Here is a 20384-nt window from a genome sequence, read left to right as displayed (position 1 = left end):
AATAAAATCAGAGAAAATTGGCAAACTCTGATAGGAAACGATCGACCTGGAGTCACAAATATCCATGTCTGACATGCAGCACTACAGATGTACTCAGAAAAATTCTTTTCAATCGAAGTCAGCTCATGGGATCGAACCCGGCGCCTCTCAGTGTTGAGCAGAAGTTTAAAGACCGAGCTATGCTGCTCTGGCTAGTGCGAGATCGCTTCGTGCGGAATAATCGCCGAAACCAATATTATAGTAATACACATGCACGTGCGTGGCGAAAAGATGGCGAGTGTGCGGGGGAGAAGAGTGGCGGGTGGCGAGTGGCGAGGTGTGGCGTCGTGCAGTTGTCAGCCGTGCGTGCGGCGTTTGTGGTTTGCGGCTCGCGACTTGGGACTGTTGGGAGTTGGGAATCGGAATCTCAACCGGGGCTCGCAGCCGCGGCGGCTCAAAGCGGCCGTCTCGCCCCCGCCTCCGCCCTCGTCCCCTCTCGCCCCCTCTCGCCCGCCGCCCCTTCGACGCCTGGCGCGGGAGTGCGCCCTCGCCGCTGCCACCGCCGCCGCCGCCGCCGCCTCTGCCCCCGCAGCGCCAGCGCCGCGCCCCACCCCACCGCAGCGACCCCAGGTCATTACCCCACTGATACTAACACCGCACCACACCGCACTGCACCGACGCACCTCCCCCCTCCGCCTCTCCCCGCGCCCCTCGCAGAAGTGTGCCCTCCGCGCCTCACCTCACCTCACCTCACCTCACCTCACCCCGCCCCTCCCTACCCCACCCCTCCCACCCCCACACAACACATCAAAACAAATGAAGACCGCGATGTTTCAGCGGCCATCTTGTCGTCTCGCTCGCACTTGCACTCGCACTCTTTTCTGCCAAGATTCCTTTTCAAAATCCTAGACGCCATTCTGATACGATCCTAAACGATGACAGGATCGTAATGACCACAATAAAAGATCCGATTAATAATAAAGACATGCTTACTAATCCAAAGGGACAGACCGTTTCTATCAGCTTTTATTTTCCCACTGCACTGTTTTGTACGTTGACAATTCGACGGTTGGTTTTGAATTGGAATCGATACATATGAGCATCTTTTTGACATTCTATACAAATGGCATTGTTTTGAAATGCACTACCGTGTTCTGCGATCGAATGTGAAAATAGAACTGCATTCTAGATTTGAGTACATGACGATTTTCCCGACTTTTTATGCAATGGAACACTTTACAAACTCGTTCAAACACTAATTATCTATTTCATAAATATTTTTAAATGTATTAAACTAAGCCCTTAACGACTTTGATGATTTTTAATCCTTGAATCGTAAATCTTCTTGATATCATCAGGCACTATAAAGACGAATTCAATTCTTATATGTGGGGTAGCGTCGAGTTTGTTCCTGCACTTTGACCATTGCAGCATAGTAAGAAAATTCTGCTTCGCATAAATAGGATGTAGAAAACGAAAGTCAGACAAAAATTGCTTGTTTTGCCATATTGGGGTATTCTTCTGACAAACTCGCTCAGAAAACATTTAATGGCTTTAAAATTCATCTACTTTAAGTCATTCAATTAAGGCAGGAAAACAATCATAATTATTGAATTCAACTGATGAAATCCAAAATTGAATTTTTGTATTAAATATTGTATTACATTCTTATATTGTAATACTTTTTCCACAATTTTTATTTCCGTATCCAATTTCTATTCAAACTCTGCCTGTATGTGCTTAGATTCTTGACTTAATAAAAATCAGTAGAGATTGACCATCACTTGTCTTTCAATTTGAGGTAGAAGTTGTCTCAATGTGCTGCAGCCTATAAAATCATAGCAAAATTTTCGTAGTCATAAAAACATAGTTTGAGAAATCCTGGAGTATATCATACAGGGTTGCCAGATTTCTTCCAAGTCAAACCGGAACACCCGCCACCCGTAAAAATCACAATTAAATTACACTTGGCAACGATTGAAATCATAGTTTTTAATACACTGTAGAGTTTGATTTTGATTTTTAAATGCTTTATATTATTATTAATAAATTATGTTCACAATACATCTTTCATCTATTTTAATAGCTACTGATCTACTGATCATTTTCTATTTTACAATTTTAATTTAATTTTGTTAGTAGTCATAGTATTATATTATTCTAATGTTAATGTACACCGTAATAGGAAAAAAGAGCTCAAAATTCTCATAAATGCTCATAATACATCTAATACATAATATTAACTTAAGACTCACTATGGTCGACGATCTAAAGCAGATTGTATTTAGGTAATCTGTGTGTTATAACTGAAGGATATAGACATTTTGTTGTAATCACCGAGACTCTTCACAGTGTTTGTATGGTTATTAGTGATTCTGTCATAGAATCTACTGGTTAGTTTTGTTAGTAATGTCTGTGACTAACGGAATATTATTTATGGCATGCAGTTTTTCAAGTTAGTATACATGGGTGTGTTTTAAATTATTTTTAGGGATTTATTTTGTATTATTTGGAGATTGGAAAGGTTAGTATTCGAGGCGTTATTCCATACAAGTGAAGCATAGGTTAATAATGGTAATATGAGCGCGCGATATAATTTTATTTTATTTTGAGTTGATAAAGAACTATGGCGATTAAATATTGGATATATTGAGGATATACCCCGCATCGCCTTGAATTTCGCTGCCTCAATATCTCATTCTTTTATCGAACGTTACTCTTAAATATTTTATTAATGATTGCCATTTCAGACTTTCTCCAGAGGGGATTTTCAGGTCTTAACTTGGCTTATCACTGTAGAATACTTTCAACTACATCTATGGAAAGTCTATTTATTTCATTAGTCCATTTAACGAGAATATTCGAGAATATAATTCAACTACTCATTTTTCTACAGCGAATTTTTCCATTCCAATTTGGAGATTGTAATTCTCTTTTTTTAATATATTTTTTTTAATGCAACAAATTGATTGAACAAATGTCATTTGTTATAATATTTTTCTTATTTAAATATTCAACTGTTTTTTCAATATCTGGTATTTTTTCCAAGCTCATCCAGGAAAACACAGAATATATTTTTTAATGGTATTGTCCAATGTTTCAAATAATCTGTAAATGTTTCATAAGAATTTGCTACTTCTTTATTAAATCCATCAATTTGTCCCTTTGCAATTGATTATAAGGTATGCATAATAGAAAAATTTGAAAACTGGGACTTTTGGCCGTACCGAAAGATTCGTTCGAGACACTGGGACACGAGGCCTAAATCCGGTGACAATCCCAATTAATCGGTAAGCTTGGCAACCCTAGTATATCATACACATATCACTGCATGGCCTAATGATGAAATATATACCTTCAATTTTTTCGTAATTTAGGTGAAGCTTTGTTCTCTGAAAATCTCGTAAATAAATGTATAATATAGTTTATTGCAAGCTTTGAAGAAAAAACAAGCTTTTGTTTCAGTTGAAATTTGTTTAAATTTTTTTTATTTATTTTTTATATACAACTAACAATTTAATTTCAATCATCGCATCGACAATGTTATGTATTGAAATTTTTCATATATAAAATGTGAAGCCTTCGTTATCTAAATTGTACAAAATAAATCATTTTTGATAAACAGAAATGGCAAATTATACGAGTTGGATGTCTAATATTTGAAAATGGCAGGTCTAAATGTAAGGCTATATTAAAAAAATGGGTTTGGTGCATCCGCTCTAAAATCGCCCGATTAACAGAACGGCAGCTTTAAACGTAATTCTCGTTTTCTCGAATGATAGATTGCACATCAAATGACGGGTAACCTTTCGATGTGCACAGATGCAATTATTAAAATTGAGTTGGATCTTTCAGGCGAATTTAATAAGGCAAGATTCGATAAGTTCCGAATCTTGCCTTATTAAACTCGCCAGAAAGAGCCAACTCAATTTTAATAATTGCATCTGTGCACATCGAAAGGTTACTCGTCATCTGATGTGCAATCTATCATTCGAGAAGAGGAGAATTGCATTTAAAGCAGCCGTCCGTTAATCTGTCGTTCAATTTGTCTGGCGATTTTAGAGCGGATGCACCGCATCCTAAAAAAATCACAATGAAAAGTCAAGATTTATGAAAAAAATAATCAAGTCCAATTTTTTTTTTTTATTCGGAACATCCTCATCTAATATATACTTTCGAGGGAGACTTTGTATGTATGTATGTATGTATGTAAAGTTTAAAGGTGTGGGTGGGAGCATCGAATACAAATCAAAGTTTCCATGATGGCCATATCGTTGAATATTATTTTTTTTCGATTCAAATAAATATTTAATAAAAAAGCAAATGAATGTTTACTTAAATAGATTTTTTTGCCATGTTTAAGCTGTTTATATTACAAATACCGGGCGAAGTCGGGTGAAACCACTAGTTTTATATAAATGAGCTTTAGGGCGAAACACACACTGAGTGGTATGTGTTTTTTTTATTTAGATACTTTTAAACATGCCAAAATAAACGCAACACCCCTTGACCATATACATGGTACCCGGTCCCAAAAATCACCCCCTGGAGTGTTTTCGGTAATATTTTATCGTATTTAAATATTCAACTGTTTTATCCTTGCTTAACAGTGATCGATAACAGCGAATTCCATATTTGAAGAAATGTAGGAGAAACTTGTCGGCGGTTGCATACACGTGCGACATCCCAAATGTATGAATTCTGCACGTGCAATTACAACCAAATTCGGTTTGGAATCACAGAAGGAAGGACACAGACGTCTCATACCACTCAGTGTGTTTTCGCCCCTATTATATTGCACTATCTTAAATGAATAAAACAAAAATTTCATTAATGCTATGTGCATACACTTTTTCTACGTATTAAATATTGTTTTTAAATTTAATAAAGTGCAGTATGAAATTCATAACTTTTAAATGGTTAAAATAGCCATATTAAAATTACATATATACGAAAATTGGCATAAAACATGACATCAAATATTCTCAATATATACAAACTAGTAGTAAGCCCGATGATATATCATCGCATGGGCTATGGCATATTAAATTATTCAATAAAAAAATATTAGTAGTAGCAAAAACAATTTAATCAATAGATAAAATTCAATGTTAAATGAGTTGAATTGCAAGATTGTTTAAATAAACCAAATATAATAAAGAGCTCAGTCCGCAGATCAACATTGTGGAACATCGTGTTCCATCGCACGTCGTAGTGTCATCGAAGATGTAGATAACATAATAAATTGCATACATAAGGAATGGCTCTTGGAAGGAATGGTTTTAAACTATTGTGAAATGTAAATATGTACAATTTAAATATACTTATGATGTGCAATCACTCATTATTGATTGCTACATTCATAGATGTGGTATAGTATTGGCACATATGTACAATAGATATGTTTGTCAGTCTAAAAATCAATTTGAATAAGACTCAAGTGACGCTCAATTTCTAAAAAGTTCTCACTATTAACCTTTTGCACTCGAAGATTTTTTTGGTGTTAATACTCGAAACGTTTTTGAGTATTTTTTTTAATGTTTTTAACCTTTTGACTGCCGACGTCTTTTCTGTTGAAAGCCCGCCATGCTGAAAAAATGCGCCAACATTTCCAAATAGAATTATTTAGAAATCCAATAGAAAGCGGGTATAAAAATTGAAGCTAATCCAAACAAACCCTAGATAACTACCGCCGAGGATTTCGAGTTTTGTAAAGATGTGTTTAGATTTTATATTATTTTATTTTTACATACATATATACAAATATACCAGGAAGGCTTAACAGGTAAACCCCAAATGCGCCTTCCTGGTCCACATACTTATTACATAGATACATGTAAATCTAAACAATATCTGACATCTATGGTCAGATATTACAAAATCGTATAAATACGATAAATAAGAGACATCTATGGTGAGCAATATGGCGAAACCTAAGATATAACAATAACTAAAGGTTCGCAACAGAAAATTGGGAAGGAAACGCCAATTTTACAGGAATCGTTTCAATGAAAATCAGAAAAATTGGCAAATTCTGATAAGAAACGATCGACCTTGACAAATCAAGGTCTGGCCAATAGCGAGACTTAGCGGGAATCGAACTCGTAACATCAAGTACGAGATAATTCAACATTCACCACTAGACCACGCTACTGGTTGCATCAATATAAAATAAGCAAAAGAAGTCTATTAATTAATGTATTTTTCCAAAACTAGTTTCATCTTCTTCATTGTTATTAAAATGTATTGCTCACAATCTAAATGCTAAGACACAATCTTAAATACTCGACAGCTTGGAATTTCCATCGGGAAATGTTGCTATGGTTTTAAATTCAGAAATTCCGGTGTAAATCGGTCTTTATAAACGTTGGCAAATGAATGACACGGTTTACACGACCCATCTTCAATGCATTTTTTTTCAATGCTACCTTCTTCATGTGCCATGTCCTCCTAGAACGTCGGCAACTAGATTCTTATTTTGTCCATTGCTGCTCGGGTGCTGAGGCCGTACCACTGCCGAAGATTCTTAAGCCATGATGTTTTCTGCCTGCCCCGACTGCGTTGGTCTACGATTTTCCCCTGGATTATTAGGTGCAAGAGATGGTATTTTTCGTTCCGCATCACATGTCTGAAGTACTCCAATTACGCCTTATCACTAGTCACCGGAGCCTGAGGGGGCCGTGTATTGTTCAAAGGTTGTAAATGCATTGTTAAAGGTTTGCCGAACAATGGATAGCACTGTGACTATCCTATCCCTACTTATCACACTTTTGAGCACTTCGACATGTTTTCCCATCAGGGCAAGCACCTCGGCATTTATGAGATTCTCAGCATCCTTCTGTATGTCCACATCTCAAATGCCTCTAGTTTCTTGCATGTGGCCACCGTCAGGGTCCATGCCTCTGTCCCATACAGAAGGATGCTACCTGGAAAGCCTTAAAGGGTAATATTTTTGTTTACTTTGAACATGCTCAAAATACAACGCTTATCAGCGTTTTTCAGGCGTTGGTCGGTATTCAAAGGGTTAATGAATAAATAGATTTTTTTTATCGACATTGAATTTTTGTGAACAGATAATTAGTTGGGATTTTCAACTACATTTTTCGTTGAAACTATTTGAAAAAAAAAAGAACGATACTTTAATAAATATATAATAACTATTTCCATTTTGTTTTATATGAATTTTCAAATTGGATATTGAAATTTACTATTTTTCAATATCCTCGATAAAGTAAACAAAAATTTATGTATAAAAACAAGATTCGTTCCAACACTATTGCAATATATGTAACAATTTTTTTAGAATTTGACTCACTTTGAACTTTGATCTTGACCAATATTGAGCAGTAGATTTCGTCAGTTTGTTTAGGCATAAATGAAGTATATTAAAATAAGCAATCACTAATCTCATCATCACGCCATGAAGTAACACGAATTACATATCTTTTCACGGTAAAAGTATGCACGTATTTGCAAATGACAAGCACACACAGTTAGTGATGAGTTTTTTTTTTTTTAATCAGTAGTTGGTAGTTTTATTTGATATAAATTGACAGAAGAACACTTGAGAAAGCAAATGAGTATTCAAAATATGTTCCCGGAGAAATAAATCAAATAGGCAACTTTCACTAATGAGCCAATTTTTTAAGTTAGAAATGAAAATGAAAAGAACTTGCCTTACTTATATGTCGAATGAAACTTTCATAAATTGTATTTTATTTTGTGATTTTAAAATTTCATATTTACACTTATCAAAATAGTAAAAAAAAACTTCAAACTTTTATCACATCACGATGATTGTTTTTATATTGAGTCAAACTCATTATGTATTTTAATGCAGAGTGCTAACATCCACTGAAAGGTATGATTCATCTGATATTGACTCGTATAATTATGTTAAATGGGCATCGACGATGATAAAATAGTATGTTACTTATATTTTTATTTCACAAAATCCTATATATGTATGTTCCATACATATCCACAGATCGTTAAAAATTATTTTATTTTTTTCTGTATGATTTGTTATTTTATTGTCGAATTGTATCAAAAACATACATAGGTGTATTTTGTTTCAATCCTTGTAATCAATTTGCAATCGTAACTTATCGGAAAATTATTGCTTATGCGAAACAAAATATATAGTTTTGAAATGATTATTATGTAAATTTAAAAGTCAGTACTTAAAATGAGTAATCAATTTATCAACACTTATCAGGTTTGCCTACAAAACACACATGAAACTTTTAGATAAATGCAACTGATTTATGCTCAATATTAAAATAATGCAGTTTTTTTTTTCGATTATTTTTAGTATGTGAGCTCGTTATATTTGGAAGTGGAGGAAGTCCAATTTTCAGTTTCAAAAACACTTTCTGTTTGACTTGGTTCACAAATTCTCATCACGTATTTTAATTCGATATATCCAGAATCTCGGAAAAGCAGAATAAACGTATTACAGGCCATCGGTATTTTTAAATATTGTTAAACGCAAAATATTATTTTAATTTATACCAGGAAGGCCTAACAGGTAATCCCAATGCGCCTTCCTGGCCAGAAACATTGTACATTTGATACAAATATTATTAGTATTATACAAAGCACATGAATACATATCAATTAATATCTACAGAAACATCTATGGTCAAATTTGTGAATTTACAGCATTTAAACAATTCAATTAACATCCGTATAGACATCTACGGTCAAATTTATAAATTTGCAGCATTTCATACAATTCAGCGAAATTCGAGATTGTCGAAAATGGGTAAGGTTGCCAATTTGTTGAAACCGTTTCAATGAAAATCAGATAAATTGGCAAACTCTGTAGGAAAGATCGACCTGGAGTCACAAATCCAAGGTCTGGCCAGCAGAAACCAGTGGGATTGGAACCCCTGACCATTATGTTCAAAGCATTATATGCTAACCACTAATTCTCCTGGTTATATAGTCCATTATATTAAATGTTTTGCGAGATATTTCTCAAAATGACGAAAAGTGGACTTATGCCACTTTCGATTATAGCGGCTCATATATGAGAATAATCTACAGTGTTAAATCGATGGACATTGAACGAAGAAAATTTGTGTGCATTTCTAAATGACGGATACAGATTGCATTAGAAACTTTGCTTTGATTATTGAAAAAAATATTTGCTACTTAAAAAGCGGATGTTACTTAAATGTGTATTACAAAGACCAAAATACGAACCGACAACGACCAACGCTTCTCTCTACTGGATTTCTTTTTTTTTACTCTTCGGTTTGCGACCTTGACCTTGGCCTACGACCTTGGCTTCGCCTCTACGACCTGACATAATCATTCATATTCATACGTAATACGTAAACACTTGTGACAGTTGACTGCAACGTCGCCACTTTTTATTACAAACCTCCCTTTACGTTTCACTTACGATTACAATTCAGGAAAAAATTTGCCTCTTATCCGATCGTTTTCATACTTCGCCATATTGCTCATTTTGGTCATCAATATAAGTAAATGGATCCTCCGCCATTACGATAGAGATAAAATATCGTTTTAGACGCGTTGGAATTTTGCAAATTTGAAATCTGGGTGACGTCTGTGTAGTCTTTAGTTTTATATATAGATGGCGGTAGTAATTATTGCATCTATTCTAATGCTAAAATCTATTTTTTCAAATATTTGTTTCATATTTTTTTAATCGTCACTTTATAATGCCAAAATATTTTATTTCATGCACAATACGAGATTGTTTAATGCACAAACATTTTTTTTTAAGATATTTTAAGACAAAGTATTTTTCTAACGTACAGTTAAATCGCACCCAATTTTATTTAATAACAATTATTATTTATATATTTTTCAGATCTTCAACATGTCAGACATTGTGTATCCGCAGGGGTGTCGCCCTGTTTCCGACGATCTCGGTCCTGATGAATTAGTGAGAAGACTCAAGGTGAACAAATATGCATTATTTTCCATATATATATATAAAAAAAAAATGAAATACATACATATACTGATTCGTATATTTGAATAAAATCTTCATAAAAGTCATAGTTAATATCGAGCTTATGCATTTGACGGTAACCGTGTTCGCATATAAATGTTGCGAATCCAGTTTGAGACGGCTCGAATGCAAATTTACCGTTTTTTTTTTTACTCTGATGCAGACTTTGGCTCACACGCTGCAAGGTTTGGGTCAAGATGAAGGCATGTACCAGCAGTATATTCCGCTCGCGTTACACCTCGCCGAGGAGAGCTTCTTGTGTCATCAGTCCAGAGACGTGCAACTCTTGATTGCGTGTTGCATTGCCGATGTTTTGCGTGTTTACGCTCCGGAAGCTCCCTACAAGGAACAAGAGCAAGTCAAGGTATGCTTCGTGTCTGATTTCGATTGTTGAAAATTTACATTTTGATTCTAATGATGTTTTCTTTTTTTTTTTCTAGACTATATTTCTATTTTTGATCAAGCAACTTTCCGGTTTGCGCGATCCAAAGGATCCGGCATTTAAACGATACTTTTACCTGCTGGAGAATCTCGCATATGTCAAGTCGTTTAATATGTGTTTTGAGCTTGAAGACTGTCAGGAGATATTTTGTGCTTTATTTTCGCTAATGTTTAAAATTGTGAAGTGAGTAGAATTAGATTTTGATTTTTTTTATATATATATATATATATTTTTTGTCGAATAAGATTGTATTGGATTTGTTTTACTTTACAGCGATGAACATTCTTCGAAGGTGAAATCGTTCATGCTGGACGTTCTGTGTCCATTGATCACCGAGAGTGATGTAGTGTCTAACGAATTACTTAATATTATACTGATAAATTTGGTCGAACCCAATAAGCGGGACAAAAAAAACGCATACTTCCTCGCCAAAGAATTAATTATCAAGACTAGCGATACCCTCGAACCGTACATACAGACTGTGAGCCTCGATTTCTGTTTTAATATTAATCGTTCGTTTAAAATTATAGTTTTTTTTAATCGTTTTCATCATTTTAGTTCTTCAACCACGTATTAATTTTGGGAAAAGAAGAAAAATCTCTACCGATATGTGGAAAAGTATATGAATTAATTTATGAGCTTAATGTGTGTTGTCCGAGCGTGCTGTTAGCTGTTCTACCGCAGCTGGAATGTAAACTCAAAAGTGCCCACGAAGTCGAGAGATTGAGTTAATACTTTTCCTAGCTATTGTTTATTTATTTTTAGCAATATTGTATCATGTTTTTTTATTTTAATTTCTTGTATTTCAGGCGCCGTTGCTTTATTGGCGCGTATGTTCTCCGAAAAGGAGTCTACTCTTGCGAGAATGTACCCGGCGCTGTGGCGTGCCTTCTTGGGTCGGTTCAACGATATCGATGTGCAAATTCGCATCAAATGCGTACAATACTGCATGCACTTCCTGATGCACCATCCCGATCTACGAAAAGACATCACCGACACGCTAAAAATGAGACAGCACGACGGCGAAGAACAGGTCAGATACGAAGTCGTTATGGCGATCGTGTCTACGGCCCATCGAGATTTTGAGGTTGTGTCGCAGTCCGAGGATCTTTTGGAATTCGTCAAAGAGCGCACTTTAGATAAGAAGTTTAAAATTCGCAAAGAAGCCATGTCAGGATTGGCGATGATTTATAAAAAGCACTTGATGGATCCGAACGTGCCGCAAGCTACTAAAAAGGCTGTTATGTGGATCAAAGATAAAATTTTACACGGTATTATATATATTTATTTTTTTGCTTTCTTTATTGAAAGATAATATATAGCTAATTTTTTATTGTTTTTATTTTAGGATATTATATGACTACAATGGAAGATAGGTTGCTGGTAGAACGACTCTTGAACACTTCTTTGGTTCCGTACACATTACCCGCTCCAGAACGTATGAAGAAATTGTACTATCTCCTCGGAAACATAGACGAAAATGCCACTAAAGCATTCATAGAGTTACAAAAACATCAATTAGCGTATGTCATCGAGTTTTCATTGTTTGTTCGTTCTTATACATATATATTTTTTTGTATTCACGTTTTGATGTGTTAATAGTGTTCGAAGAAGTGTCGCGGAGTGGATAGAATTACACAAAAGACCCAACAATACAAATAAATTGAAGGAAATACAGTTGCGTCTGAACCAGATCTCTAATAAATTTTTACCCGAACCCGTAAAGGCGCAAGAGTTCCTCACAAAGTTTTCAGCTCACATGAGACACGATCAGATGCTTCTGCGAGGCATGGAGACTATTCTCAGTCCTGACGTCACGTGCGAAGAATGCGTTAGAACAACGGTAAGTTGTCATGTTCACTAAATAATTCATTGTTTTCAGTCGATACAAAAAACGTTAAATAGTTCCAATTCTCTATTATGATTGTCTTTTTATAATTTATTTATTTACAGGCGAACGTTCTGAAGAGACTCGGTCAACCCATAATGACAAATTTATATTACAACACGGTCAAAATGCTTTTGGAGAGAGTGAGCTCTGTGATGATCGACCACGAAGCGTTGAAAATACTAATCTCGTATGTCGAAAATTGCCTTCAAGGCGGTAATATAATAGACGAAGCATCTCTCAATCCCAACACGGCCGGCGAGAGAGGTCTCCGTCTCCTCGTGATGTTGTCATTTGTATTCCCGTCGCACTTTTTGCACGAAGACGTGCTGATGCATTTGCTCAATATGCTCAGCATGGACGAGGAGACCGTCGCACCACAGATACTGGCTGTCTTCACCTTTTTAGGAAAATATAAACCGTTGAACGAAGTGTGTCCAAGTCTGTTCCCAAGACTGACCGAGTATTGTAAAGCTTACGCCGAAGTCGGCACACCTAAACAAGCTAAAAATGCCGTTAGGTATGTATGCCAAAACGTTTAAATGCAATTCATTTTTTATTTTAATTTGAATTTATCACTATGTATTTTTATATATTTGCAGGTGTATATTTGTAAATATGACAGACCAACATGACACGATATTCCCGGACATTTTAGAGACTCTCAAATCGACACTGACACCGTCGTCGGACAATTACAGAACTGCAATAGTCACACTAGGTCATATAGCATTCAATCTACCCGATAAATATCCGGTTCAAATTAAAAACATAGTCTCTCGAAAGGTTTGTTTGCGATGCAGTGATTTGATTGTTTTCAATTTCGATCGTCGTCTGATGTTTGATTTACGTCGATAGATTGTGAAAGAGCTACTCGTCAAGGAATCCAGTGAGGGTAGAGAGTACGTAGAAGGCGATTGGTGTTCGGAGAGTGATCTACCTATGGAGACGCGTTGCAAAGTAGAAGGTCTCAAAACGATGGCTCGTTGGCTGCTCGGCTTGAAGCGAGACGAATTATCTGCACAGAAGACGTTCCGTATGCTCAACGCTTTCATACTCCACAAAGGCGATCTATTACAGGTTGGTGACGTCGATTCGTCCATGTCATTTCTTATGTGTAAATAAATTGATGTGATAGTTAATTTTTGAATATCGTTTTGCAGCAAGGGCAGCTCTCTCGTGCTGAAATGTCGCATCTGAGGCTGGCGGCTGGCGTAGCTATGCTTAAAATATGCGAACAGAAAGGAGTCGGCGATCAGTTCACCGCCGAACAGTTTTATAATCTCTCTCAACTCATGGTGGTTAGTATCGGTTTGATTACACTGAGCGACAAAAAATATTACCGGTGCTGAGACGAATTAATCTTCAAATAGGTTTGAATTCGAATATGACAATGATTTTTGTTGGTTTTCTCGCCTTTATGAGATATGAGCGTTTAAAAAAATACGCAACTTTTACAGATTTTTTACTCAAATTATTGTATTGCTGTGCAAAATTAACTATAGATAAGATAGCTAGAGAAAAAAAAGTATATTTTTGACTTTTGAACCTCGCTAGTTAATTAATTATAAGTATTTTACAGCAATAGAAAACACAATTAATAGAAAAAAACATGTGACTATTGATTTCAATACTCACTTTTGGCGAAGGAATCTTAGATTTTGAGTCGAAGTCCGTAAAAATATATGAATTAATATGAAATATGAGCGTTTAAAAAAATACGCAACTTTTACAGATTTTTTTACTCAAAATATTGAATTGCTGTGCAAAATTAACTATAGATAAGATAGCTCGAGAAAAAAAAGTATATTTTTGACTTTTGAAACTCGCTAGTTAATTAATTATAAGTATTTTAAAGCAATAAAAAACACAATTAATAGAAAAATACATGTGACTAATGATTTCAATACTCACTTTTTGCGAAGGAATCTTAGATTTTGAGTCCAAGTCCGTAAAAATATATGAATTAATATGAAATATGAGCGTTTAAAAAAATACGCAACTTTTACAGATTTTTTTACTCAAAATATTGTATTGCTGTGCAAAATTAACTATAGATAAGATAGCTCGAGAAAAAAAAGTATATTTTTGACTTTTGAAACTCGCTAGTTAATTAATTATAAGTATTTTAAAGCAATAAAAAACACAATTAATAGAAAAATACATGTGACTATTGATTTCAATACTCACTTTTGGCGAAGGAATCTTAGATTTGAGTCCGTAAAAATTGCGCATTTTTTACTTACTTCTTTTTACTTTCTTTAAATGCTTATCTTCTATCTATATATATAAAAATCAATGTTTGTCTGTCTGTCACGTATGCGTTCCTATACCATTCAACCGATTGCGATGAAACTTACACGAGTTATTGTGTGCATGCCCGCTATGGTTTCTGTAAAAAAATCGCCCAAAAACGGGAACGGGAATGAGTGGCATTGCATGGCAAATAATTTCAAATCAGTTCGCAACCAATGTTGTTAGGGTGAAATAAACAAAAAATAGAACAATCTCAAATATGTTCGCCGCCTGTGTTTTCCCAACAAATTATCATTGCTGTAATTTAATTTGAAACTGAAACATTGACTTATCGAAACATGTCGAGAAACGGGAATTACATGTGTTATTGTGGCATTGCAACGCATGCCGGGTTCAGCTATATATCATAAGGATGCGGTGCATCCGCTCTAAAATCGCCAGACAAATTGAACGACATATTAACGGACGGCTGCTTTAAATGCAATTCTCGTCTTCTCGAATGATAGATTGCACATCGGATGACGGGTAACCTTTCGATGTGCACAGATGCAATTATTAAAATGGTAATTATTAAAATTGAGTTGGATCTTACAGGCGAGTTTATTAATAAGGCAAGATTCGATAAGTTCCGAATCTTGCCTTATTAAACTCGCCAGAAAGATCCAACTCAATTTTAATAATTGCATCTGTGCACATCGAAAGGTTACTCGTCATCTGATGTGCAATCTATCATTCGAGAAAACGAGAATTACGTTTAAAGCTGCCGTTCTGTTAATCTGACGATTTTAGAGCGGATGCACCAAACCCATCTCATAAACGAGAAACAATCATAATCATATTCGAATTCAACGGGTCAAACTTAGTAGAGATTGGATTGGTCTCTGCTCTAGTAAATAAAAAACGTGCTTTTTTTTGTTGCTCAATACATTGTATGTTTTGTAACTGTGAAGCTGGATTGAAATATTGTTTTTGAAAAAATGCAGGACGATGTACCGCAAGTGCGCGAAGTGTTCGCTACTAAACTTCACAAAGGCTTGTCTAAAGGGATTCCGAATAAATGTCTACCCTTAGACTTCATGGGGATGTACGCGCTCGCCGGTCGCGAACCCGACAAGCGTCTCCGTGGTGTGATTCGTCAGTTTATGGTCGCCGATGTCACCAGACGCAGAGATTACATCAAAACAATCACTATCGGAACGCAAGGTATATTTTTTACGATGTCATTCAATTTGAATATGCGTACGTTTATTGTCTCTTAATGTTTTTTTTGTTTGTGTGTAATTTGCAGTCGAAAAAGCTGTGGGTCAGCTGCCTCACATATTACCTGATTATATGCTCGTATTTTCGATACCTATCTTAGCTCACGACCCTTATTTTGAACGATTCGACAATTTAGAACAATTGAAAGTGAGATTTTTTTCATTTTATGTGTACACACATGCATATATAAGTCAATTTGATTTAATTGCTTTTTTTTGTTCGTTTTAGGTATTAAAACAATGCTTATGGTTCATATTGGAACCGTTAATAATGCGCAACGACTTCTATTGTTACGGTTTCTATAAAAATCTCATTGATAGAATGAAAAATCACAAGGATGCGACAAATGAAGACGACGATACATTAAATTATGTACGTTTAATGGGTTTGGTGCATCCGCTCTAAAATCGCCAGATTAACAGAACGGCAGCTTTAAACGTAATTCTCGTTTTCTCGAATGATAGATTGCACATCAGATGACGAGTAACCTTTCGATGTGCACAGATGCAATTATTAAAATTGAGTTGGATCTTTCTGGCGAGTTTAATAAGGCAAGATTCGGAATTTATCGAATCTTGCCTTATTAATAAACTCGCCTGAAAGATCCAACTCAATTTTAATAATCACCATTTTAATATTTGCATCTGTGCACATCGAAAGGCTACTCGTCATCTGATGTGCAATCTATCATTCGAGAAGACGAGAATTGCATTTAAAGCAGCCGTCCGTTAATCTGTCGTTCAATTTGTCTGGCGATTTTAGAGCGGATGCACCGCATCCACGTTTAATAGCCTGCCCGTTTTGAAATATGTGTTAGGATGTTTGTTTTAATTTTTCGGTTTTTGATTTGTAGAAAGTTTGGGCGCTGTGCGACTTAGCCATGACACTAATCCTTTCAAAAACTACGAATTATGAAATGAAAGAATTTGCAACCGAGACTAGAATTCCGACTATGTATTTTGCTCAACAGCCGGATCATTTCGTTAATACTAGAATCTTCTTGCCGCCTGAATTACAGGTATTTATTTATTTTATATGTCGGATTGAAGTTGGTTGTGTTTTTAATGATGTGGTATATATAAATATATATGTTTTTTAACAATAGTTTCAGGTCACTAAAAAACCGGGAATCGCATTCTCCGTGCTGCACTCGACCGAAGTACCCAGGGGCAAACGAAAGGCAAAAGCAAAACCAGAAGGAACCGGACCTGATGGAACTGATGTCATGGTATATTTATATATTTTTTTCTTTCCCCATATCCTCATAACGAAATCGATTTATTTTAAAATCTATGCATTTACTTTACACGCAGCATTCTATGCGTTCTGGAAGTATCGATGCCCAGGTATTGATTCGGACGATTTGATAAATGGATTTTTTTTATAAATGCAGCGTCGTCTAACTTTGATTTGTAATTGTCGTGTTCTGCTTTCAGCCCTCTGAAGCTTCAGAAACTCAAATACAACTTCCCGGCCTAACGGACACATCGGAAACGGAAGTGATGGATTCGGGCCCACCTAGTAAAAGACAGATGGTCGAGATAGAGGAGTGAAAATGCGTTTCCATCATCGAAGGTGTTGCCAAAGTGCAAAAAATATATACTGAAACCACATGCTAGTGCGACTTCCCTCTAGACAGTTTTCTCTCATTTTCGCTGAGATGTCGATTTGAGTACTTTTACCATGATGAAAGTTTACGTCCACTATTTGGCTAATTTCACACCCCGTCATTATTAGCAGTTGATCACGAGCGAGTTCCATTCCCAAAATCCATTTAATATTTGAATAAGGCGATTTTTTTTTTCTTTTATTTTATTTCAATTTTATAATGTCGGTGTGTTTATGTTGATTTTATTTTATTATTTTTTTACCTGTCGACTAGAGAACTTTTTATTATTGATGCTGTGTGGCCACAATGAATTTTTACATTTCTCAGTCACCATTAATCATCTGCCATTCGTAATGACAAATAATCGTAGAGTATATTTTTTTAATAAGAAAAAAAAAAACTTATCAGAAATTATTACTCAGTACATACATACATATATATATATATATATATATATATATATATATATATATATATATATATATATATATATATATATATATATATATATATATATATATATATATATAAAAATAGTGCATAAAATAATTTTATTTAAAGTCAAATTTCAGGTAAATTTATATACATACACATAAATATATATATATTTTAGAAAATAGGCATATATGTATTGTTTATTGCTGCATGAATATTTATTGTTACTATTTAAAGTAAAAGTGAACACTCGATACAAAATAAGAACGTACGTTAGATAAGTGAGGTTATGTTTCAATTCGGAATAATAATAAAAAACAAACATTGAAACGTCGTACTATACGAGGGAAGTGACTAAAGTGCGCGTTTTATAATATTTATATAAATCTTAAGGTTTAATTCATATAAATTGTGCGATGCAACAAAAGTGTTTGGTGATTCCTAATAATAATTAATTAATGTATTGTTTAATGTTATCGCATTGATTACATTATTATTTTTATATGTATGTATGTATTATGGGGATTCCGAGCGACCGGCATTCTCGCTTTTCACAACCTACATATTTCTCCCTTTCGTCTCTCTCTCTCTCTCTCTCTCTTTCCAACCCTCCCTCTCCCCAATCCTGAATGTAAATGTAACTGTCCCTTATCTGCTATGATTTTATTTTTGGTCATGTAATATTTTTTTATTTATATATATATATATATATATATATATATATATATATATATATATATATATATATATATATATTGTATAATTTGGAGCATAATGCAGGGATATTTTATTTTTGATTTGATGCGTGGTTACTTTGAAATTTTTTCATTGCAATAGTTTCTATTAGTTGCCTTATAAACATACAAGACGTCACATTCCTGCTCTGCAACGGATATAGTTTTTTTTTTCCATTTAGTTCCAATATTATATTTTTGCATATGTATATTTTTTATATTTAGATATTTGATTAGTTTATATGTATTGTATAAAGAAGTTGAGACGTGTTAGCGTGTAAGTCGGTGGGATTTTCTCACAATCGGTAAGATTGCTTTCGGTAATGTTTAAGCTCGTTAAAAAAATCTGAAAACAAATATAAAAGAACGTTTGGAAGTTGGCACTTTTATGCACATACATATATATATATATATATATATATATATATATATATATATATATATATATATATATATTCGATTGTATGATTTTTATGTGTTCTAAGTTGATTGGAAATGGAAACTTTATTTTATACTACACATATATTATATATGTATGTTTACAATTGAAAGATGTGTTGTGTAGACGGTCGATGTGCATATTCAAAGTAACCACGTCTACAAGAATTATTAAATATATATATATATATATATATATATATATATATATATATATATATATATATATATATATATATATATATATATATATATATATATAATATATATATATATATATATATATATATATATATATATATATATATACATATACATATACATATACATATATATACAATAGTATATGAGATATGTACGTGTAGATGTCACGCCCACCTCATTTTTCATTTTACATACTATTTATAGAGCGAGAATCTATACTTATTGAATATATTATTTTGATAAATTAGTATATGATGTCGACTGTCAAAGTACTAATAATAAATTTGTTCTTTAGCTGAACACACACATATCACTGTTTAATTTCTCATTTCAATTCCGTTCCTATTGTCCTTACTACGGTAATGAGATATGTACGTACACGAAGGAGAGAGGTGATTTTGGAACTGAGAGGCAATCATAAATATCTTTTTATTTTGTACCAGGAAGGCCTAACAGGTAAACCCAATGCGCCTTCCTGGCCAGAAACATTGTACATTTGTTACATTTGTTAATACATATCTATTAATATCCACAGAGACATCTATGGTCAAATTTATAAATTTGCAGCATCTCATACAATCCAGCGAAATTCGAAATTTTGCGAGAAAATGGGTGAGGTTGCCAATTTGTTGGAACCGTTTCAGTGAAAATCAGATACATTGGCTAACTCTGGTAGGAAACGATCGACCTGGAGTCACAAATCCAAGGTCTGGACAGCAGAAAGCAGAGGGATTTAAACCCGTGACTGCTCTGTTCAAAGCATTATATGCTAACCACTAGTCTATTCTGCTGGTTGAATCATTCCGAACTTTTGCATGGTGTTGTGCCTGTTGATTTCAACGGGTGGTTTCGGAAAGGAATTGACACGAATTAAAATAAAGATATACGTTGTACATATATAAATAAGTAACGTAATTTATAGGCGCGCGCATCTATTAATAGTAAATAGTTAAATGCGCATTACACGCTCGCCGATCCAACCCATTCATCTGTTCGAAATGATGAATGAATGTGTGTGTGTGTGTGTGTGTGTGCGTACGTTTCCGCGCAATGCATCTGACGCCACCCGTTTCAGGAGCACATTTAAAGCGCTTCACCCCCCCCCCCCCACTTCCTCGTTTCCCCGCGTCTCCTCGACACGATCCGTC

At 34.7% G+C, this 20384-nt stretch overlaps 2 protein-coding genes across 3 annotated transcripts in view; both read left to right on the top strand.

Annotated features, from left to right (window-relative positions):
- The window catches only part of LOC143909201 (uncharacterized), a 171080-nt gene that overhangs the window by 110949 nt on the left and 39747 nt on the right, over window positions 1–20384 (top strand). The window lies entirely within an intron of this gene.
- Window positions 286–17808, top strand: pds5 (cohesin associated factor B pds5). Of its 2 annotated transcripts, XM_077427682.1 has the most exons (20): window positions 286–609; window positions 9827–9916; window positions 10134–10334; window positions 10411–10595; window positions 10686–10893; window positions 10971–11139; window positions 11222–11683; window positions 11761–11935; window positions 12015–12255; window positions 12366–12820; window positions 12903–13086; window positions 13159–13380; window positions 13464–13601; window positions 15540–15759; window positions 15845–15963; window positions 16045–16188; window positions 16670–16834; window positions 16922–17044; window positions 17130–17162; window positions 17253–17490. In XM_077427682.1, the coding sequence occupies exons 2-20, from the start codon at window positions 9836–9838 to the stop codon at window positions 17367–17369; spliced, it is 3642 nt and encodes a 1213-aa protein (XP_077283808.1). In that variant the 5' UTR covers window positions 286–609; window positions 9827–9835; the 3' UTR covers window positions 17370–17490. The 2 variants fall into 2 exon arrangements, with proteins under 2 accessions (XP_077283808.1, XP_077283807.1); XM_077427681.1 differs by lacking the exon at window positions 17130–17162 and having other exon boundaries at window positions 17253–17808.

Source organism: Arctopsyche grandis, chromosome 3 (genome assembly GCF_051622035.1).
Source record: "Arctopsyche grandis isolate Sample6627 chromosome 3, ASM5162203v2, whole genome shotgun sequence".
NCBI classification, from domain to species: Eukaryota; Metazoa; Arthropoda; class Insecta; order Trichoptera; family Hydropsychidae; genus Arctopsyche; species Arctopsyche grandis.
Note: the sequence above shows the minus strand (reverse complement) of the source record. Positions and strands in the feature narration are given on the sequence as shown.